The sequence below is a fragment of the Notamacropus eugenii genome, chromosome 1, assembly GCF_028372415.1.
Source record: "Notamacropus eugenii isolate mMacEug1 chromosome 1, mMacEug1.pri_v2, whole genome shotgun sequence".
NCBI classification, from domain to species: Eukaryota; Metazoa; Chordata; class Mammalia; order Diprotodontia; family Macropodidae; genus Notamacropus; species Notamacropus eugenii.
The window spans coordinates 219,029,050-219,049,735 of NC_092872.1; the positions used below are offsets into that span (position 1 = coordinate 219,029,050).

A 20,686-nucleotide genomic window follows, 5' to 3' on the forward strand; every position below is an offset into this window, starting at 1 on the left:
CTTGCTTTATCTACCTCTCAGGGCTATTATGAGGAAAGCACTTTGGAAACCCTGATGCTATAAAAATGTGAGAAGCTACTACTTGCGCTGCTAAAAAATAAAAATTTAAAAAGTAAAACAAAACCACCACCTCAACAAACCTGACTCCAAGATAAGAACAAGGGGTGTTAATGATGCCTGTTGTCAAGGACAAGAAAAAGCGCATTTTGAAGAGAATTTAGACATAGTAGTTTTAAAAGTGCCCTCATACTTTTGAGCCTTTGAACATGATTTTCCGACATACTTTCTGCCTCCTCCTTCTTTGTCAATTAAGCCTTAATTTTCCTTCAGCACAAGTATTAGAGAAAAGCCGACCTACTTCTCACTCCACATTGTTATTTCTTTGGTTTTCTTTAATTGCTTATAATGCCAGAGTGTTTTCCCTAATATTTATTACTACGGTTGTATGGTCTTTCAGGGACCTTCTGTGCTAAATAGGTTTGGGAGAAAGCAGCCAGAGCCCAGAACACTTTCCAAGTTAAAAGCTACTGATTTATCCATGTACTTTGGAAGCTCAATCCACCATTGGAGGACAATAGGAATATTGCTGGAATATTTCTATAACCCAGATTGCTGCAGAGCAATGATTAATATAATTTTGAACTTCATTTATTCGGCAAATATTTGAGCACTTACTATGTGAGAACAGAATATAAGTTCCTTAAGGGCAGGGATTGTCTTACTTTTAATTTTGCATCCCTAATATTTAGCACAGTGCTTGCACAGTGTAGGTGCATAATGAATCTTTGTTGACTTAGCATTATGTTTTTTCAATCACTGAGAGAAGATTAAAAAAAGTGTAACATTGTATTCTTATTTTTCTTATATATATTTCACACCATATTCCAGCCACCTTGGAACCATTCAATATTCCTAGAGCTAATTCTTCCCTTTCCTACCTTTATGCCTTTGCTAAGACCATCACTCATAACATATTTTCTTGTTATTCACTTCAAGGAAGGTTCCACTTAGGTGTCAGCATTATTATACCACTTTCCTATTCTCCTTTGGCAAAAGAACTCTCCTCCTCAAATTCTTATTTTGATTGGGTTTTATTTTCATTTCAGTTATTTTTTTCTCTGTCATATTCCCACTAATTTAGTTATTCCTTGAGGATGGGGGATTATGTTTTTACCTAGCACATTGACATATGTAGTAGGAATTTAGGAACCAGTGATAGAGACTACACCTATGATATAGCCTCTCTACTACTACTTGCCTGGCACTTTCTATGCAAGTTATCTCAGAGAGCTGCTTAGAACACTTAGGGGTTAAGTAGCTTAGCTAGGGACAGGAAGTCAGTATATGTCTAAAAGGGGATTTGAACCTAGACCATCCTGATTCCAAAGCAAGTTCTTTATCTACTACACTGTTGAATTCATGATCTCGAGCAGTTTCCATTCTATTTAGAGGGGCACAATATATCTGTCACAAGATAAATAAGACTAGTATCACAAGACAGTGATGTATGGACTAGCTATAGAAAGTAAATGCCATGAGTCTATAACAGGGAATAATTATGGTTAGTCCCAAGGGAAACCTTTACGTTATTTGGGGTACACCTTGAAAAATTTGTAGGACTTGGATAGGTTGAGGAAAGAGCAGGACATTTTAGGTCAGAGAATGTTATTGCAGGACATGGGAAGGGGAACATATATTACAAAAGAAGCTAAAGACCAGAAGCAAGAATAAATATAATAATCACAGTGGACATGGGGATTAGTGTGACAACAGTGGATGATTCACAGAAACAGAGAGGGAAATGCAAGACAGCTCGAAATTCAAACTTGCATGAGACTATCTTTGCATACTTGGCTGGAGATACAGAATATAACCTATACACAATGAAAATGACTCATTGGTTTTGAGTTGGATAATAACTTTAGTTAGTGAAGAACACATCACACAGGGAGAAAAAAAGGGTTATTTTATTAATAAAGTAGTCTCACATCATGGACCACAGAGCCAACATTTTAGAGAGATTACTCCTAAACAAAATTGTGAGACATGGAGAAACTTATATCACATGACTTGCCCAATCTCATGGATTGACGAGAGAATTGTGAATAAAAGGTGGGTTTGTACTGGGTTGACTTTGAGGTTCCTTCCAGTTCTGGCATTCTGCAATTCCTATGTAGATTTTGGACTAGGTGATTCTCAGTTCATTGCAACATACTTATATAAACCACCTACTCTGTGTATGGCATCATGCTAAGTAGTTATTTAAAGACAAAATGAAAGCAGTGTCTGACCTCGGGGATCTTACATCTACCTAAAGAATACAACATGAATATAGATACATAAAAGTAGAGGGAATTAGAAAAGGCTTTGGGTAAGAGTTTAAGCATTTATCAAGAGCCTACTAGGCACTCTGAACTACATTAAGTACTGGGGATATTTAAAAAGAAAACAAGACTACAACCATAAAAATCATCTCTGCTCTCAAGAAATTCATAATCTAATGAGGGGGACACTTAAGCATGTTTCTAGGTAGTGGGGAAGGAGCCAGGAGAAAAGGAGAAATTTATTATGTGGGAGAGACAAGGTAATTGATGGAACGAGGTCATGGAAGAGACAGAAATAATATGACCAAGTTGCAGATAACACAGATGACTCAGTGCTAAGTCATGAAACATATTGTGTCTGCCAGGAACAAAATTTCCAGCCTGTTAATGGGTATCACCATCACTGGCTGGCATGTGAAAAATCCGCAGCAAAAGAGAAATCAAAAGCTTCTTTATATCAGAGAGGAGAAAATGGGAAAAACCCCAGTTATTTTTCTTAATCTCATTTCTAACATTCCCTTTGCACAATAATAAGAAAGTTTTCCAGGGTCAGAGCTGGGAAGGGGGGAAAGTAGAATGTGGAGGCCTCCAGGAAGAAACCAACCTTCTGACACTTAGCTCCCGGGTTTCCAATTGTTAGCTGGTGCTTCTACTTAGGAAGAAAGACAAAGAGCTTTATAGACACAGCACACCACCCAAATGGAGCTTAAGGGCTATTAACACAGCTAATCCATGGGAAGGCAGCTGGAGCCGCTATTCTAGAGCAGTGGGGACACCAGATTTACATCAAGTTTAGAGTCAATTAAAACAGTTTGAGCTCCCCTAATCATAAAAACCACAAGGAGAAAAGGGTCTGCCTCAAGATTTAGGACACTGGCAGGGACATTATTCAACATAAAGGGGAAACATAGTTCAACCAGTCACAGTGTTCAGAGCCTCTTCCCCAGTCTTTATTATCTTTCTCTAAAGAACACACCAGTTGGAGTATAATTGACTCTGCAGTCTCCTGTAGGACTCAGAGACTACCTGAGTTTGGTTATGGGAGCAAAGAAAAAGGTGCTAGTAAACCAGGAACAAAGATTCATTGGAAAAAAATGGATAATGCTTTAGAATTGAAAATGGTTTTAGGTATCATCTAACCCAACAGCCTCGTTATGTAAACATCATACAGTTATGCAAAACCAGGCCAGAAAAGTAAAGTGACTTGGCCAAAAGCACATAGTTAATAAGTAGCGGAATCATAATTGGAACCTACAGCTAAATCCTTGGTTCTTTCCAATGCATTAGACTGCCATTACGGGTTTAATACCCATCATCTGAGGACTACATTAGTTAAAGGCATGAGTTCTGTTATCAGAAATTCATCCACCATGTATCAGTTTCAGGGATCTTATGATATGGTATACATAGGAAGGATGGAGTTGCTTCCATCATCTGAAGAACATACCCCCAAAAGAAAAAGCAAGCATTTTGAAGTTTCAAACTGTACTCAGGTTCCATATTCGATCAGCTGGCAACATAACATTGAGCGAGTGTTGATATGAAGGACAGAGTTGGCTGGCTGGTAGACCAGTATCATTCCTAGAAAGGGACAGAATTAAATTCTCCCAGATCTCTCTTATCTCTTCCCTAGAGAGTAGTTTAAGGTGTGGCCTCTTCCTTCACTGTCCTCCTCTCCTCCTCCACTCTCCTCTCTCTTCTCTGGAGGTTGGAGATCTAATGAGCCACTTTCCCCCTCTCCTACCCCTCACCCCAGCCCTAATTACAACAATCTGGAGCCATCTCCAGTCCTCCTGATCTATATCTTGCCACTAGAAACAGATGACTCCAATGACAGTGAGGCTGGTGACTTTGCACAGCCCTGCCTCACTTAAATACAATTCACTTGCAAGTCAAGACATTGCCTTCCTGATGTCATTGGTCCTCTTCCAGAATGAAGGACAAAGCAATAAAAAGTACAACAATTAGCTAGATTTTAACCTAGGGGCAATATAATGGCCTACAGGTCTAATTCATCCCTTTTTCTGCTATTTCATGCAGTTTAAATCAAATTAAAAATAATTCATACAACTGTAATAGCAAAGAGCTCCCGGTTAGGAAAATCTCTGTGTTTGGGCAGAAGTGTGGCTCTCTCTCTCTCCTAATTTAAATTGTAAATATTTCCAGCTAATAGATTTCTCTATTCCTCCTTTTGACTAAGTCGACAAAACAAGTATATAAAAGCCACCAAGTCTGGACTCTTTATTTGTGAAGCAAATATCTGGATATAGGAAATAGTTAAAAGAAATGATCAGTTTTTAAATAACACTACCCAGGAGGCACCAGGAAAGGAGTTGGGGAGATAGGAGATCTTTTAGAATTCAGTCTTTGAAGAGGCAATCACAGTCCATAGGCTCAGTCCAAGCTTTCTATTCCAAGATGGCTGCAGGAACTCAGTAAACTACCTGTCTTTCTCTTCTCTGCCTAAGCTTAGCCTTCCTTTTCCTCTTCTTCCGTTAATCCTCCCTGTACCTCAGCTTTTTTTTTGTCCTGCTCAGCGCATTAATTCAGGGTGTTCTCTGCAGTCATTGGTACTCAGTCTATACAGTTCCTGTTCTTTCCACAACCCATTTTTTTTTTCATATGTGTGTCCTTTTTCAAAACTGTTCTGTGGGAGATGAGTCTGCCTTCCATCTCAAATATAGGTGTTGCAAAGAATGGTCCTGGAGTCAAGAAGATTGATCTTTGTGAGTTCAAATCTAGCCTCATACACTTACTAGCTGTGTGACCCTGGGAAAGTCACTTAACTCTGCCTCACTTTCTTCACCTTTAAATGAGCAGGAGAAGGAAAGGACAAACTAGTCCAGCATCTTTTCCAAGAAAATCCCAAATAGGGTCACAAAGACTTGAACATGACTAAACAACAAAAGCTGCACAGAGAAACAGATGACTCTTTTCCTATGCTGAAAATATCCACAGCTCCCCTGCTCCTGGTGCCTTCCCTTCTACTCTCAAAGAACATAATGTAGAAAAAGCACTGAAATCCTTAAAAGTCCTATAAAAATGTACACACATATTTATACACACAATGTTTCCCTCATTAAAGTGTAAGCTCATTGAGGGCTCATTGTATTTCCTTTTTATCTCCACCATTTAGAGTGGTGTCTGGCATATAGTAGGTGCTGAATAAATGCTTCCTGATTTGGATGTTCCATAGTATAACATTAATTTCTCCTGTGGAAGATTAGGGAGGCATTCAATGAACCAGCTAGCGCTTCAGCATCCATGATCTGCTCATGAACAAGGACATCATTTTATGCCAGTTTCAAAGTCAATAGAGAAATCATAGCAACTGTATTTAAAGGGAAAGAAGCAAGCCTTTATTAAGTGTTTCCTCTGTGCTTGTGCTTTGAAGCTATTAACTCACAATTACCGATCCTCACAACAGTCCTATGCATAGGTAAATTGCTACAATTATCCCCATTTTTATGGTTAGAGATGGAGAAATGTGGTCTAGACAAAAGAACAATTAGATGAAAAATGAACTGACTGAATGGACATAGCCAAAGAGTAGTCATGAATGGTTCAAAGTCAACTTGGAAGATCTCCAATGGAGAGCTCCAAGGAATTGTAGTTGACCTTGTACTATTTAGCATTTTTATCAATGATTTGGATAAAAATAAATTCACAGATGACTCAAGCCTGAGAAGAATTGCTATACTACTGGACTAAAGAGTCAGGATTCAAAAAGATCAAAGATTAGGACACAGCTTAATCTAATATAATGAAATTTTTTTTAGGAGAAATATAAAGACTAACGTGAGTTGTTGTTTTTTTTAACCAGTTGTTTTTTTTAACCAGCTTTACAAATAAAAGATAGGAAATATGTTCAGATTAACTTTGGTCTGAACAAGTCTGGAGATTTCAGTGGACTGGAAGTTTAATATGCTAATGGGTTCTTTAGTTTCTTTAAGTTAGGAATGGTTTTCATGAATGTGGTGAGTCAGGTACAGTCAATATTTTTAAGTGTCTACTTTGTGCCAGGCTCTGTGTTAAGTGCTAGAGATACAAAGAAAGGCAAAAAAAAGATATAGTCCCTGCCCTCAGGGAGTTCACTGTCTAATAGGGGAGAGAACACACAAACAACAATGTACAAATAAGATACATATAGGATAAATTGGAGATAATTGACAGAGGGAAGGTATTGCATTAATGAGAATCAGGAAGAGCTTATTGGAAAGAAGGTACAATTTTAGTTGGGACTTGAAGGAAGTCAGGAGGCAAAAATAAGGCAGAAGAGAACACTAGGCATGGAAAATAATGAGAGAGAATGCCTTAAATCAGGAGGGAGAGCATTTCAGTTACGTGGGATGGCCAGTGAAAATGTAGAGTAGGCAGATGTTTTATCTTGTGAGAGGAATGGCCAGGAAGCCTGAATTACAGAGTGCATGGAGGGGAGTGAGGTGTAAGAAGACTGGAAGGTAGGACAGCCCTGCTCTAAGTGTTGGGATAACAAATATAGGGGGGAAAACAGTCTCTTATGAAGGGCTTTGAACACTGGAAGACTTTATATTTGATCATGGAGGGGATGGGGACCACTGGGGTTTATTGAGGAGAGTAACATGGTTAGATCCGTGCTTTAGGGAAATTTATTTGGTCACTGAGTTTAGGATGGGTTGGAATGGTAGAAGACTAAGCAGGGAGACTAATCAGTAGGCTATTGGAATAGTGCAGGTATGAAGTGATGAAGCCCTGCCCCATGGTGATGGCACTGTCAGAGCAAAGGGTCCATGTAAGACTTTACTGTAGGGAAAAAATGCATTGTTTACAATTTAGGGTACAAGTCAATATGCAGGTTTTATTTAATCAATCATAACAAGCAGAGAAAAGCATTGGTTGACCCATAGAAAAGAGAACTCTCCATAGTACTCAGAATGTAAGATCTTACACAGAATTGCTTACACCTAGTCAAGATGAGTTCAGAAGAAGTCAGACTCTATCCCTGAAGGCAGACAGTTTGGTAATCTGGCATAGGAGACAAAGACTCCCTAGCTTTGTCAATGATCTAAGGGCTCACAAACCAATGTTTTTTGACTGTCCTTGCACAAGATCTGGGGTAGACGAGAACCAAAACACAGGGACTGGCCATGATGGCCCATTTACACTAAACAAGAGACTTATTAGAAAATGATATTTCATGTGAAAGAAAGGAAAAAGAAAGACAGGAAAGACAAAAAAGAAAGACAGAAAGAAAATCAAGAAGAAATGTAAAGTCTTCCCTCTCTCTGACACCACATCTTGATATAAGGGAATACCTAATAATTAAGGCTTTCCAACATCTGCAGGGAAGTGGAAGAGAAGCTTTATTCTCATTTTTCAGGTCAACCTTGGTTATTATAATTTGTCAACATTCAGTTTCAGTTGCTTTGTTGGTTATATTGTATTGTTTATTATTTTCTTAGTTCTGCTTTCTTCATTTTGTATCAGTTCAGAAATGTCTTTTAATGCTTCTCTATAGTCATCATACACATTTCTTACAATTCAGTAATCTTCCATTGCATTCATATAGGACCATCTGCTTAGCCACTCAGTCAACTAGTATTTATCAAATGCTTACTATGTGCCAAGCACTGTGCTAAGTGTTGAAAATATAAACACAAATAGAAAGACAGTCTCTGACCTCAAATATCTTTTATTGTAATGTGGGGGATGGGGGGAAAGAGACAGTCCATTAAAAGGTCAATGGGAAGGAGAGATAAATGTACCAAGTGAAGGGCCAGGGTAGAGAGGAAGTGGAGTTAAATAAAACATGGCAGCCTGAGTATCCTCTTTATTTAAAAGTCTAGGAAGAGTCAAACAATCATAGGAAGAGGCAACAGTGGCCAAGGATACTCCTCAGTTCTCTGCTACTTCAAAAAGTGATCATATAAATATTTTGGTGTATAGAGAGTCTTTTTTTAGTCACTAATTAAAAAAAAGGCACGTATGTCTAGCAGTGGAAGCTCTAGGTCAAAGGGTTTTAATTTCTTAGTCATACTCTTCCCACTAATCCATGTTCTTTTTTCCAAAATGACTGACTGAATTATCACTTCCACCAAAAATGCATTAGGGTCAATGAGTTAATAAGCATCTATTATAAGCCAAGTATTGTTCTAAGTATAGGGGATCTACAGAGTGAGATTAAAAAGCTGAGGATAGTTTTGGGATTGTGAATCTGGGTGACTGGCACTGGCAAAGACAGTAATGGGAAGTTTAGGAAAAGAGTGGGCTTGGAGAGAAAGACAATGAGATCTATTTTGGATGTGTTGAGCTTGAGATGTCTACAAAATATTGTCCCTCTTTCCTTGACTTCCTACCTAGAATCCTACCTACTACAAGAAACCTTTGCTGATTCTGCTTCATGTTGGGTCCTTTGTTCTGTGATTAGCACCAATTTATCCTGTTTGTATCCTGTTTGTACATGGTTGTTTGCATGTTGTCCCCTCTATGACACTTGAGAACAGGGACTACTATTTTTTCTCCTTTATTTGTATCCCCAGGTCTTGGTATGGTACATGAAACATGGTAGGTTCTTAATAAATTCTTGCAGACTTAAGGACAGCCAGTTCAAGATGTACAAAAAGCAGTTTGTAATGTAGGCTATGAATTCATGAGAGAATTGGGACTAGATATATAGATCTGGGAGATATCTGCAGAGATGAGAGTTGAACTCGTGGGCACTAACGAGATCACCAAGTGAGATAATATAGAAGGAAAAGAGAAAAAAGACCCTTGGGGGATATCCACAGGTACTGGGCATAGCAAAGAAGGTTGAGAAGCCATTAGACAGTAAGAGAAAAAAGAATGATGCCATGAAAATTTAGAGAGGGGACAGTATCCAGGAGGACACAGTGACCTACAATGTCAAATTCTACAGAGAAGTCAAGAAGGATAAGGATTAAGAAAACGCTATTGGATTTGGCAATCAAGAGATCCCCGGTAACTTAAGAGAAAACAGATCCAGTTGAATGATCAGGTTCAAAGCCATATTGCAGTATGTTTAGAAAAGAGTGAGAGGAGAGGAAATGGAGACACCTAGTATAGACAGCTTTTTAAGAAGTTTAGCTGGGAAAGAGAGGAGAGATGTGGGATGATAGCTAGTAAGAATGATTAGGGTTTGGGAGAAGATATGAGGGAACAATCTGCCAGAGAAGATGGCAGGGGGAGGGCATAAGATAAAGGGTGAATGCAGGCTGGAAAATATAAGGAGACATATTTTAAGGGATGGTTTCCTAACAATCATTACTGTCTAAAACTTGAATGCTATACCTTGGAAAAGAGTAAGTTCTCCATTACTTGGCTACTTGTAAGGGATATCGAAGAAGATTTTTTAAGATGATCACTAACACTTCTACCACTTCCAAGATTCTATGATTCTGTGAAATTAACAGACATGGTCCCCTCATTTTGGAAGTATTCAATTTAAGATTAAAAAACAGACTAGTCCATTTGTATTACAATGCCTTAATTGTAAACACATTTTGCTTCTTGGCTACCAATGACCTAAGCCAATCCAGTTGAGACTTCAGGTCTCAGTAAGATTTTAATGTTAATAGCAAAATATAATAATAATTTAATCTATCAAAATAATCTGGATTCATTTCTTATCCACATTAACCAAAAGTGCATTTTCTAGCCTCTTATTAACTAAAATAATAATGGATTTTTAACATAAAAAGATATCATATCATGGAACCTGTGATGACTGTTTAGACAGAGATCTAGTCATCTTTTAAATTCAGAACAGCTATATACTGAAAATAATATTCATTTTATTAGAGAAGCAAAATAATAATACAAGGTATACACAAGATATGAATCAGATATTTTAATGCACGGGATAGAATTAGACAGAGTTTGAGATCATAGCCCCAAAGTACTTTAGAATTCAAAGCAATGTGGGAGGTCATCTAATTCAACCTCCTCATTTGACAGGGGAGAAAATTGTGACGGTGAGATATGATGCCTTGTCCTCTCATCCAAATTAAACTTTGATATACAAAGTCATTCAAGTTTCTTGAATATTTTATTTGTGATAAAGTCACTCCTAGGAAATTGTCATCTTCAGGTATCTTGCAAAAATCTTACCTATTTTTTAAATAAATGGAATTTAGGTACAATTTCAGAATCAAGGAACAATGACTTACCTGTCATCCAGGTCTGTCCACATCGTAACCATGAGTGGTCTGAAGCTACTCCTGTCAGTTCTGGAATATCCATCAGGTTGAATAAGCACATTTTTCTGAATATCCATGGTCAGTTCCTCTGGAGTTTGTTTCCATTCCTTCAGGCCATTCACCAAGTGAAGGGTGCCTCTGGCCATACTATCAAGAAAACTCAGAATCTGGAGGCAACTCCTTAGTGCAGATGGGAATGCCTCAGAAGAGGAAAAGGCAACATTGAACAGTTCTGTAAATGTCCTGGCTTTCTCAGTGATAAAGGGGTATGGTGAGGCTTCCCCTTGCTCCTGAGTTCCAAAGCAGCCCAGAGAAGAGAGGTCTTCAGCCAGCTTATCAAACAAGTTATTTCTCCTGAAAAAGTCAGTATTGACTGAGTCCAAGTGTAGAGCTGCTGTCATTGCCCAGAGTGTGTAGAGGACAAGTTCCATTATCTGGGTGGGAGTGATTGGGGCCCATATCTCTGATGGGGGATCCTGTAAAGATCCTTCCATGTCAGAGAGGAGAGACAGAAGACCATTGAAGCCGCTGGAGGTTCTGAAAGCAGAACGACCTTTAGGGTTCTCCAGTATTTTTTGGAGAGACTGTGATATTAGAAAGAGAAAATTAAACAACAGTTAAAGAAAACCCAGGGGATAAGTTTTGGGAAAAAAAAAAAAATTAAGGGTTGATTTTTTTAATCAACTAACCAAAAAACATTTCATCAAAACTATCAGCAGCCTAACTGCCTCAGACTTGGAAAGAAAGGACTGAACAAGGGTTAAGTAAAATCCAAGAGATAAGTTTTCACAAGATTTTCAAGGGATGTCTGTGTATGTGTGTGTGTTTAAACAATTGACCAATAAACGTTTCTTCAAAACCATCACCAAGTCAGCAAGTTGCAATCTGTCAATGCTCTTGTCAATTCTTTCGGATTCAAAGTTGAAGAGAAGGTTCTAATCTATACTGGTAGAGGGAGTTTACTCGTCTAGGAATTCCCTATGTCTGCTGAAATAACAGATCTAGTTCCCATTTCTATTCCCTAGACATCCAGCACTTCCCAGTAGGAGAGCAAACATTGACTTAGAAGGAAAAACAACCCAAAGATAAGATGTTGGAGAGATATTTTTCATTTTCATCAAAAATATCAGTTTGCATATAATCTATCATCTTTCAGTTTCTCAATAGAAGCTAAAATGAATTTAAATGATAATTTCATTGTATCAGATTGCCAGAACTGGAGGGGATCTTTCATAAAGTCCAACAATCTCCTTTTTCCAGATGACAAAGCTAAAGCCCCAAGAGGGACTCAGAATATTTTATGACATCCCAACATTGCCCACTGAAGCCCATGGTCCCCATCTGAGAAACATGAAAGTTGAATGTAAAGCAATTTTAGGTGTCTTTGAGTTCCGTCATTCAAGGAATCTCTGGTCTTTGTTTATCATACAACTTCATTTATGATGGTGTTGATGACAGCATTGATATACCTCTATTTCTCATCAACTCTGCTGCTTTTGGACTTCCTTGAACCTTTTCATCATGCCTCCCTTCCTTCCCCAGGAAATTCATCATTGAGAAATCTCATTCTACATGAGAGAACATGCCTGGTGTTCACTTCTCAGTTCTTTCTGCACCTCAGAATGGACCCTTTGAATGGAGGGCAGGGCTGTGGATTACAGAGGGAGAAGAAGGGGGAGGAGGAGGAGGAAAGAAGAAAGAGGTTCTGTACAGTCTTCTCCTCATTTCCCATCAACTACCTTTTGGACTTTGGATTTTGGACTTCTGGGCACCTTGCCCCCCTATCATCCCAAACCTTCCCTCTCCTTTCTTTTAGTTTTCTTTCGCATGTTTTCTTTCCCCATTAGTTTGTGATTTGTCATAGAGCTAGTAAGGTTCTACAGCAGATGTCTGCTAAAACTTGGTCCTTCTTAACTCCAAGAACACCTTTCCATCCACTGTGCCATCTAGCTGCCTAATATACAAATATACATATGTACCATCATATGTACATTTATATGTTGCATACATATATGTATACATGCATTCATATGTGCATTCATGTATATGTGTAATACATGCATCCATGAATCTTTAATCCATTTGGGTCTCTCTAAGAGAAAACACTATCAGATAAAAACAAATATATTTATCATAGGTGGATGATTAAATAAATTAACCAAACAGGGCACCAAAAACAAAGCTGATTTTAAAAGCATATTTTGGTCAATTTTATGAATATTGATTGACCTGTAAAATCTCTTTCCCTGTCCCCAGAAAATCTCCCTCCCATTTAAAATTATTCCTCTTATTCCTTTAGTCACATTTAAAAGGTGAATTTATCAGTTTTACAAAATATTTTATATATTCCTTAGCAATTTCACTATCCTGAGTTACTTGTGGCTTCAGTTTTCTTCTTTTTTTATGGTGGAGGGAACAGGAGATAGAATCTCTCTCTCTTTTTTAATTGTTGGCATTGCTTGATTTATTAAATTCAAAAGGCTTTATCTAAAATGGGGGGGGGGGTAACCTCATTAGAACTTTGACTGTTCTATTACCTCTTGGAATGGGGCTAATTTCGTATTTTCAGAGTCATAAAGTAAAGATTCCAAAATCTATTTACAAAGGTTTAATTTCAGATCAACTAAAGTGAAACGCTTCTGTCATAAAGAAAAATAAATAATGTGCTACTTAGGGAAACAATTTTTCAGAAATGTGGAGACCAGGCAGGGGAACTCTACTTCTGTCATTCCATTTTGCATGATAATGCATCAAATGGGGTGGTAAGTCTTGAGCAGGGAGTAAATTTAATAAGTTAAAGTTGAAATAATCAGCATAGGTTTGACATACTTCAAGAAAGGTCAGTGTTAACCACATTTCCTTGGGCTCTAACTCAGTTACAATTTAATCGCTTCTGAGTTAGTATTCCTCTAGCTTGAATCTTTAAAACTGATGTCTACTGTAAACCACAAACTTAGTTAGGGATAACAGAATTTATTTCACATTCCATTATTTGTTATTCCTCATAATTTTCCATGTGTCATTCTGGAAGACTGGAGAGGTAATCAAATTAAACTCAGAGTTTAACAGCTAAATATATATTAGCAAATCAATCTGAATTTGTGCATAACACAATCATGATCCCAAAGGCTGAGGATAATAAATTCATTTGCTTACATTATATTTTAACTGAGTTATCATTTGTCAGAATTAGATGGGGAAGCTGCATTTGTTGCCATCTTGGTTCAGGAACCCCACTCAACTAAAAAAAACAAAAACAAAGACCCAAACTTTGTTCTTTCTTTTGAGAAATATATTCTTCAAGGATTGCCTGCTATATGTCAGAGGAGATGGAACATACATCAAAGTGACCTTCCCCTCTGGTCCCTAATTTTTCATCAGAGAGATCGAGTTGTGTATTTAGCAGTTAAACATAGAAGGGATTTTACCTGGGGTCCAGAGAATTTTTACCCCATGTTGAATTAGCCCTCAACGTTTTAGTTTTAACAAGCCTAGCTTTGCAAAATTTAAACCTTACTGCATGAAATTCATTAAAGTATCAAAAAAGATTGATGAATTATCCTACCTTCATGCCTTACTAGCCAGGAATAACAACCATTGAGGAAAATCAGGCCCAGTAAAGTAAAGAAGTGAGATCTCAATCATTTAAGCACCTCTCCTCAATGAGTATCCATGAAAATGGCTGGGCTGACATTTATTTCCATATCAGAAATAATGAATTTGGTAAATAAATGAGCAAGGCCAAATTAATGCTGAAGAGAATATTTTAACTATGTGAAGGAGTAAACTACTTTCAAATATCCTTCAGTAAATATTTATTCATACACAAAGCACTATCTTCATGGAATTTATGGATCATTGACTATCTAGTCCCTCAAAACATCTATTTTCATAGAAATAATAGGATATTTTAATTATTCATTTTTATCTTTTAATTCAAAAAGTCAACTAGAATGTAACATTTTCTTAGGTTAGGTTACATAGCTGTATAAACAAAGACTCTGAGCTACCCCAGTACTCAGGGACAATCTATTGTGTTCTATCTCATATCCAGTCAAGAATCGCTAATCACTTCAACATCTCTGCTTAGTGATTATCCATTCTTTACTTAATGACTTCCAGTGAAGGAGAAAACCCTAGCTCCAGAAGCAATCCATCCAACTTTTGCATAGCATGAAATAGGTCCAGACTGTATGGCGTTACAAACATTTCATTCTTTTGTTGTGTTAGCTATAAGATGCATTCCATCTTCAGCCTTCTTGCCTTTTCAGAGAGAAGCTGTTCCCCATACCCAAAATGCTCTCATTTCTCATCTCTACCTGTCAGACTCTCTAGCTTCCTTCAATGATCAGCTTGTGACATCTCCTTTATGAGAACTTTGCAAATTTTCCCCAGTTATTAGTGCCTCTCTTCAACGACTTTGTATTTTGTCTATATTCTATACTTATTCATCTGTTGACATGCAAATTTTGCTAATAAAATGTTAGGTAACTGTCTCAGTTTTGTATTTTTACACACAAATTGCCTGGTACATTAGATAGACAGACAGACAGACAGAGAGACAGATAGACAGACAGACAGACAGAGAGATACATAGATAGATAGATAGATAGATAGATAGATAGATAGATAGATAGATAGATAGATAGATAGATAGATAGATAGATGGATGGATAGATAGATACACTTGGTGATTGATTAATTGATTTGGATATTATTTATTTATAAACTCTCCTGACCCACCTACTCTCATTATATACAGTGAGCTTTTATCTTAAGTAAGTTCATAGTTGTACAAAGAAAGAAATTCAGACAAGAAACAAGAGACCTATTATAAATCGCAATATTTTAGGACCTCCACCATATATTCACAGCCATCACCAATATCAACAATATAGCTCAAGTTTCTGGTACAACCTTACAGGTCTGAAGGGAGTTCTGACGCCCAAGAACAATGTAGCTCCTGAAGGCAGAGAGCTCAGCTTATAACTTTAGAAAAGTGAGACCCAACCAGAAAAAAGCAAACTCTCGGTCTCTGTTTCCCAACTTCAGAGAAGCTCCCAAGATAATTTGCAAACAAATGTAGACTCCACATCTAATTCTAGCAAATGATTACTGACTTAAAACATATCTCAGCAGCATGTCAGGCACTTAGGGAGACATATTAGCTCTGGGCTACCATTACTGCAAAGCAACAGGAATGAGCTCAACAGCTCCCTGGCGGCCTTCCAGAGCAAACCGGCTTCCCTCAACACCCACATGGCTGGGCAGTGACTTCAACATGGGGAGAGCTCAGTGAGTACTGAGTATAACTCTGTTAAATAATCTTAAACAGTATTTGTCATTTATGGCCTCTCTTGATAGCACAATTCAGAAATGATATTAAATCTGTAAAACATCATAATGACTTTGTACATTTCTAATTCTGGATATTCTATCATATTTCCCAAGGGCTGCCTCTTGAATAAGGTATCTGTGGGTTAGCGAGCTAACAATACACTCATTTAAGGAAACATGATGTCTTGTTTTCAATTCTGATATCAGAATACCCAGACCAAGTAAAACAAAGAGATAGATGGGAAATCCTTGTGTTTAGCCAGTAATGACATCACTAATGTCAAGATCCCTAAACTGGGAGGTCATGGTTCATCAATCCCCAGCAAAAAAAATGTGATATGACCCAAAATACATGAGAGGAATTTTTCATCTCTCTGTGTCTATGTAATCCTGGCCCTCAAGTGTGGCCAAACATATACAACTTGTGGCCAAGTTTGTGTCCTGTTATTTAATCTCTTTTTTGTTCGCACCATTTCTGTAGCAATATCCCATTTAACTTATTATGCCCAGTAGAGCAGTAATTGTAGCTTTCTGATTAATATTTTCCAAGTATCTACTACAGAACTGGAGTGTTCAGTGGCTAATGGAACTGGGGTACAGGGGACTCTGCCCTAGAATTGAGAGAATACCATTGGTGAAGACTAGAGCCATCTGCAGAGAGTTTAGATGCTCTCAAGCCCTTTAAAGGTACCAGAGAACCCTGGGGGGGGAGAAAGAGAAGGGTGAAATACCTGACACACTTGGCCTTCATTCAGTAAGGGTCAGGGTAGTCTGTGTTCCATATCAACCAACTATTTAAAAAGCAATTATTAAGTGCTATAAAATGCTACAGACACTGTGCTAAGAAAAATGAAACAAGATTGTGCCCTCAAAGAGCTTATCATTCATCCCTGAAGGTTATTCTTCATACACAAAAGTGATTTTTCACTGGAAAAAACCATTGACTGAAAAGCTCAGTAGGAGTCAACAGTGGGACATAGTCATTAAAGGAATCCATAGATTGGCTGAATCCAGAATAAGGAAGTTAATGGTTTTATTCTACTCTGTGATGGTCAGAACACATGTGCAGGACTGTATACAGTTCAAGATATATTAATAAATGTGTATGCAGCACAGTAGGATGTGAGCACCTTGAAGGCAGGAGCTCTTTATTCTTTTGTCTTTTTATCCCCAATCCCTAGGACAAGCACATGTGATATACTTGATAAAAAAGATAGGTGCTTGTGGGATTGGATTGAATTCAGAGGAAGGCAGCTTGAATGGGGAAATATGACAAAAATATTTCACAGCTGAAGATCAGCTGTAGTAACAGGATATTGGCCTAAAGTGGAGAAAACTCAAGGGGCTATGAGAGCTCTTTTAAACATGGGGCACGCTATCACAGAGAAGATTTTGGATCACTCTAGACAACAACACTGGGACCAGGAGGTGGAAATTACCAGAAAGCAAATTTCCACTTAACATAAGGAAAGATATGGCAATAATGAAAGCTGTCCCAAAATGGAAGGGACTGTGGTGTAATTTTAAAAAAAAGCCTTGTTATTGGAGTCAGAAGACCTGTGATTGAGTCACAGTTCTTACACACACATACTAGCAGTGGAGTCTGAACAAGTTACTTTCAGCTGTTTCCTCATCTATCAAGTAGGGAATACGATTCTCATGCTACCAACCTCACAAGGCTATTGTGAACAAAGAGCTTTGTAGACATTAGCTACCTGACCTTGGACAAACAGGTCAGGAAACTTCTCTGAGCCTCGGTTTCCTCATCTATCAAGTGAAGATGATAACATATGTGCTATGTACCTCATAGGAATGTGAAAATTACATCAGATAATGTATGTAAATTGTTACATATAAAGCTTTGTAAATATCACTTCTTAGTAGTAATATTAATATTATAGGCCATTGGTCAAAGACTAAAAGGAGAAATATGTACATATATTAATATAATAAAAAATTTTCATATGCGTATTCAGAATGAATAATTGGCTTATAACTAGTAATTAATGTTAAGAAGAAAATCTGAAATCATAACAAAATTAAATAATAGGTTGTAAGTCTAGGTGTAGAGGCAGAAATGGAATCTTTCTTTCTTTTCTATTATTTTCTCTTCAGATTACATGAAAAGAAGCATAACAAATGTTCTGTCTTTGAACAACATGGTACACTGGAAAGTGAACCAAAGAGTCAGTCAGAAGATCCAGGTACTATTTCTGCCTCCCTGACACATTTGTTGTGTGACCCTGGGCAGATCATTTATTTTCTCTAGATCTTAATGAGTGTTGGATGGAATGCATGATTCTGGAGATTCTGCTGGCTCTACATGATTCCATTATCAAAGATAATTTCACGTTGCACCAAGAAACAAATGCACCAGTGGTAAGGAACATGGCAAGATATAGAAAAGAGAAATGAACTCAATTCAAAAATAAAATGTCTATTTTCAATAATCTGAAAAAACAGTAATTTCTCAAAATTACTGTCTCTTTACATTTGCAAAATTCTTTCTTTCCTCTCCCTTCTTCAACTCTACTCATTTACTAGTGTTACAAATTCTACCTCTCACACCTAGTTTCTCTCCATTCACTCTGTTACCAAAATAGTCCTGGCCATTGTCACCTGGACTACTGCAGTCTCACAATTAAGTTTCTTGCTTGTGGTCACTCCTCCCCACTCTTACCTATCCTCTACACCAGAGGCAACACAGGCAACTCACAGCATTCCCGAGCGCTGTCCAAACAAGATGAAAATATAATTGAGAAATATCTAACAAAATAAACTAAAATACAATAAAACATAGGTAATATTACATTTTAAAACTAAATCAATATGCAGTCTACAGGGATTCTAATGTATGAATTAATGATCCTCTTCCCCCATTTCTATGTGAATTTGACACCATCTCTCTACACAATCATCAGTCTTACTAATGCCTAAATTTGACCATGTCACTTCTTTCTTCAAGAAAATTCAAGAGCTCCTTATTATCTCCAGAATAAAAAAAAAAAAAACCTTATTTTTCTGATATTTAAAGTCCTTTATAGTACTTGCCTACCTTCCTAGGCTTACTGGACATGTACTTCCTGTCATATGCTCTAGGTTCCTGCCAATCTAGCTTACTTGCTGTTCCCTGAAGAACACTATTTACCACCTCTGTGCATTGTTACAGTTTGTTACTGTGCCTGCAATGCCCTCCCTCATCATCTCTGCCTTTCAGAATACTTAGCTTCCTTATCAGATCATAGCTGTATAGCTGAAAAGGACCTTAAAAGTCACAGAGCCCCAATATTTCGTTTTATAGATAAAAACAAACTGATGCCTAAGAAGTGTAAGTGACTTGACCAGGCTCACACATCTTGTAAGTGTCTTAGAATGGATTTGAACTCATGAAGGTGAGTCTTTTTCATTCCAAGTTCAGTTCTCTATCCACTGCACCACCTAGTTGCCCTTGTCTAGAATGTAATCAGCACTTAATACAGTTAGTTAACTGATTGGTTCTTAATAATCTCCATTGTATGGGAACTTGCTACACCCATTTCATTTTTGTATAGATCTAATTGTTAGGTAATATTTCTCACTGTAAAAAAAATTACTATTTTATATAGTGACTGAGACCTGCTGAAAATTCAAATATACAATAGCCTAATCACAGCATTTCTTGGAAACTTATTTGAGTTATGGAGGGCTGTTAAGGTAAGTCACATTTTTTTACAATTGTGCTTATGGTCTATAAAAGCAATCCATTGAATAGACAGATTCATAGGAAACAAAGGAAAAGCAGGTTTAGACTATAAAGCTAAAGTGAGAAAAGAGACTTTAAAAAGCATTTTGCAAAGTTATAAAGTTAGGAACCAGAAAGGGACTATAGCAGTAACCAAGGGAAATAACATACTCATTGAACACTGCATGTGATGATGACAATTTGTCTGATGTAACATGGAAATATGTGGGAGTCAAGCATGCTCATGGCGATTCTAGCCCTCTATTTATAATCTTACTATTAAAATGGAGAAATACAGTAGGGAAAGTAAAAAAATCTGGAAAGAGTGGTTCTTTGGAAAATGAAGCATCACTAAATTATGATTCTAAAGTTGAATTAACAATGGCATTGTACTTTTTAAACTAACTTACATGCAGAGCAAAATTTTCTTTCTTTACCAAAGCATCACTAATTAATTTGTGATGGTTTGAGAGTTTAAATGAAGTAGCAATTGATATTTTTATTTTATGGAATTTATGAACAAATGAGGGTTTGCTAAAAAAAATGATGTAAAAATATTTTAAATGTTTTCTTTAAGAGAACACACTATCTTCAAGAATTGTAGAAGCAACTACTCTCAGGACTTGCTTTGGCTACATATAAGTGGAATGGTCTTGGGAAAGCCAGTTTTCTAAGTCTCTGTTTCCTCATCTGTAACTCTAAGTTACAGGTAAGTTTCTAGTATGAAGTAGTGGGGAGGTGTTCCATTTCAAGAGTCCCCTCATCATTAGTATCAAATAGAAATAGTGGCCACTTAATCTGTGGTCCACATATTGACTTAGAAGCCTCATTAACATTACCTCTGTTCTACTGGATTGGTTATGGGGGGGAGAGATAGCTAGGTGGCGCAGTAGATAGAACATGGGGCCTAGAGTCAGGAATACCTGAGTTCAAATCCCGTTTCAGACACTTCTGAATCTTCTTCTGAATCTTTGTGATCCCATTTGGGGTTTTCTTGGCAAAGATTCTGGAGCAGTTTGCCATTTCCTTCTCCAGTTCATTTTACAGATGAGGAAACTGAGGCAAACAGAGTCACACAGCCAGTACTTCTCTGAGGCCAGATTTGAACT

General features: G+C 37.4%; 1 protein-coding gene across 4 annotated transcripts in view; it reads right to left on the bottom strand.

The window, feature by feature from the left end:
* Nucleotides 1–20,686, bottom strand: part of WDFY4 (WDFY family member 4) — a 382,372-nt gene that overhangs the window by 298,501 nt on the left and 63,185 nt on the right. For all 4 annotated transcript variants that reach the window (XM_072627574.1, XM_072627546.1, XM_072627553.1 and 1 more), the window contains one exon: nucleotides 10,490–11,103. In XM_072627574.1, the coding sequence (XP_072483675.1) occupies nucleotides 10,490–11,103 (614 nt within the window). The remainder of the gene's footprint in view (nucleotides 1–10,489; nucleotides 11,104–20,686) is intronic.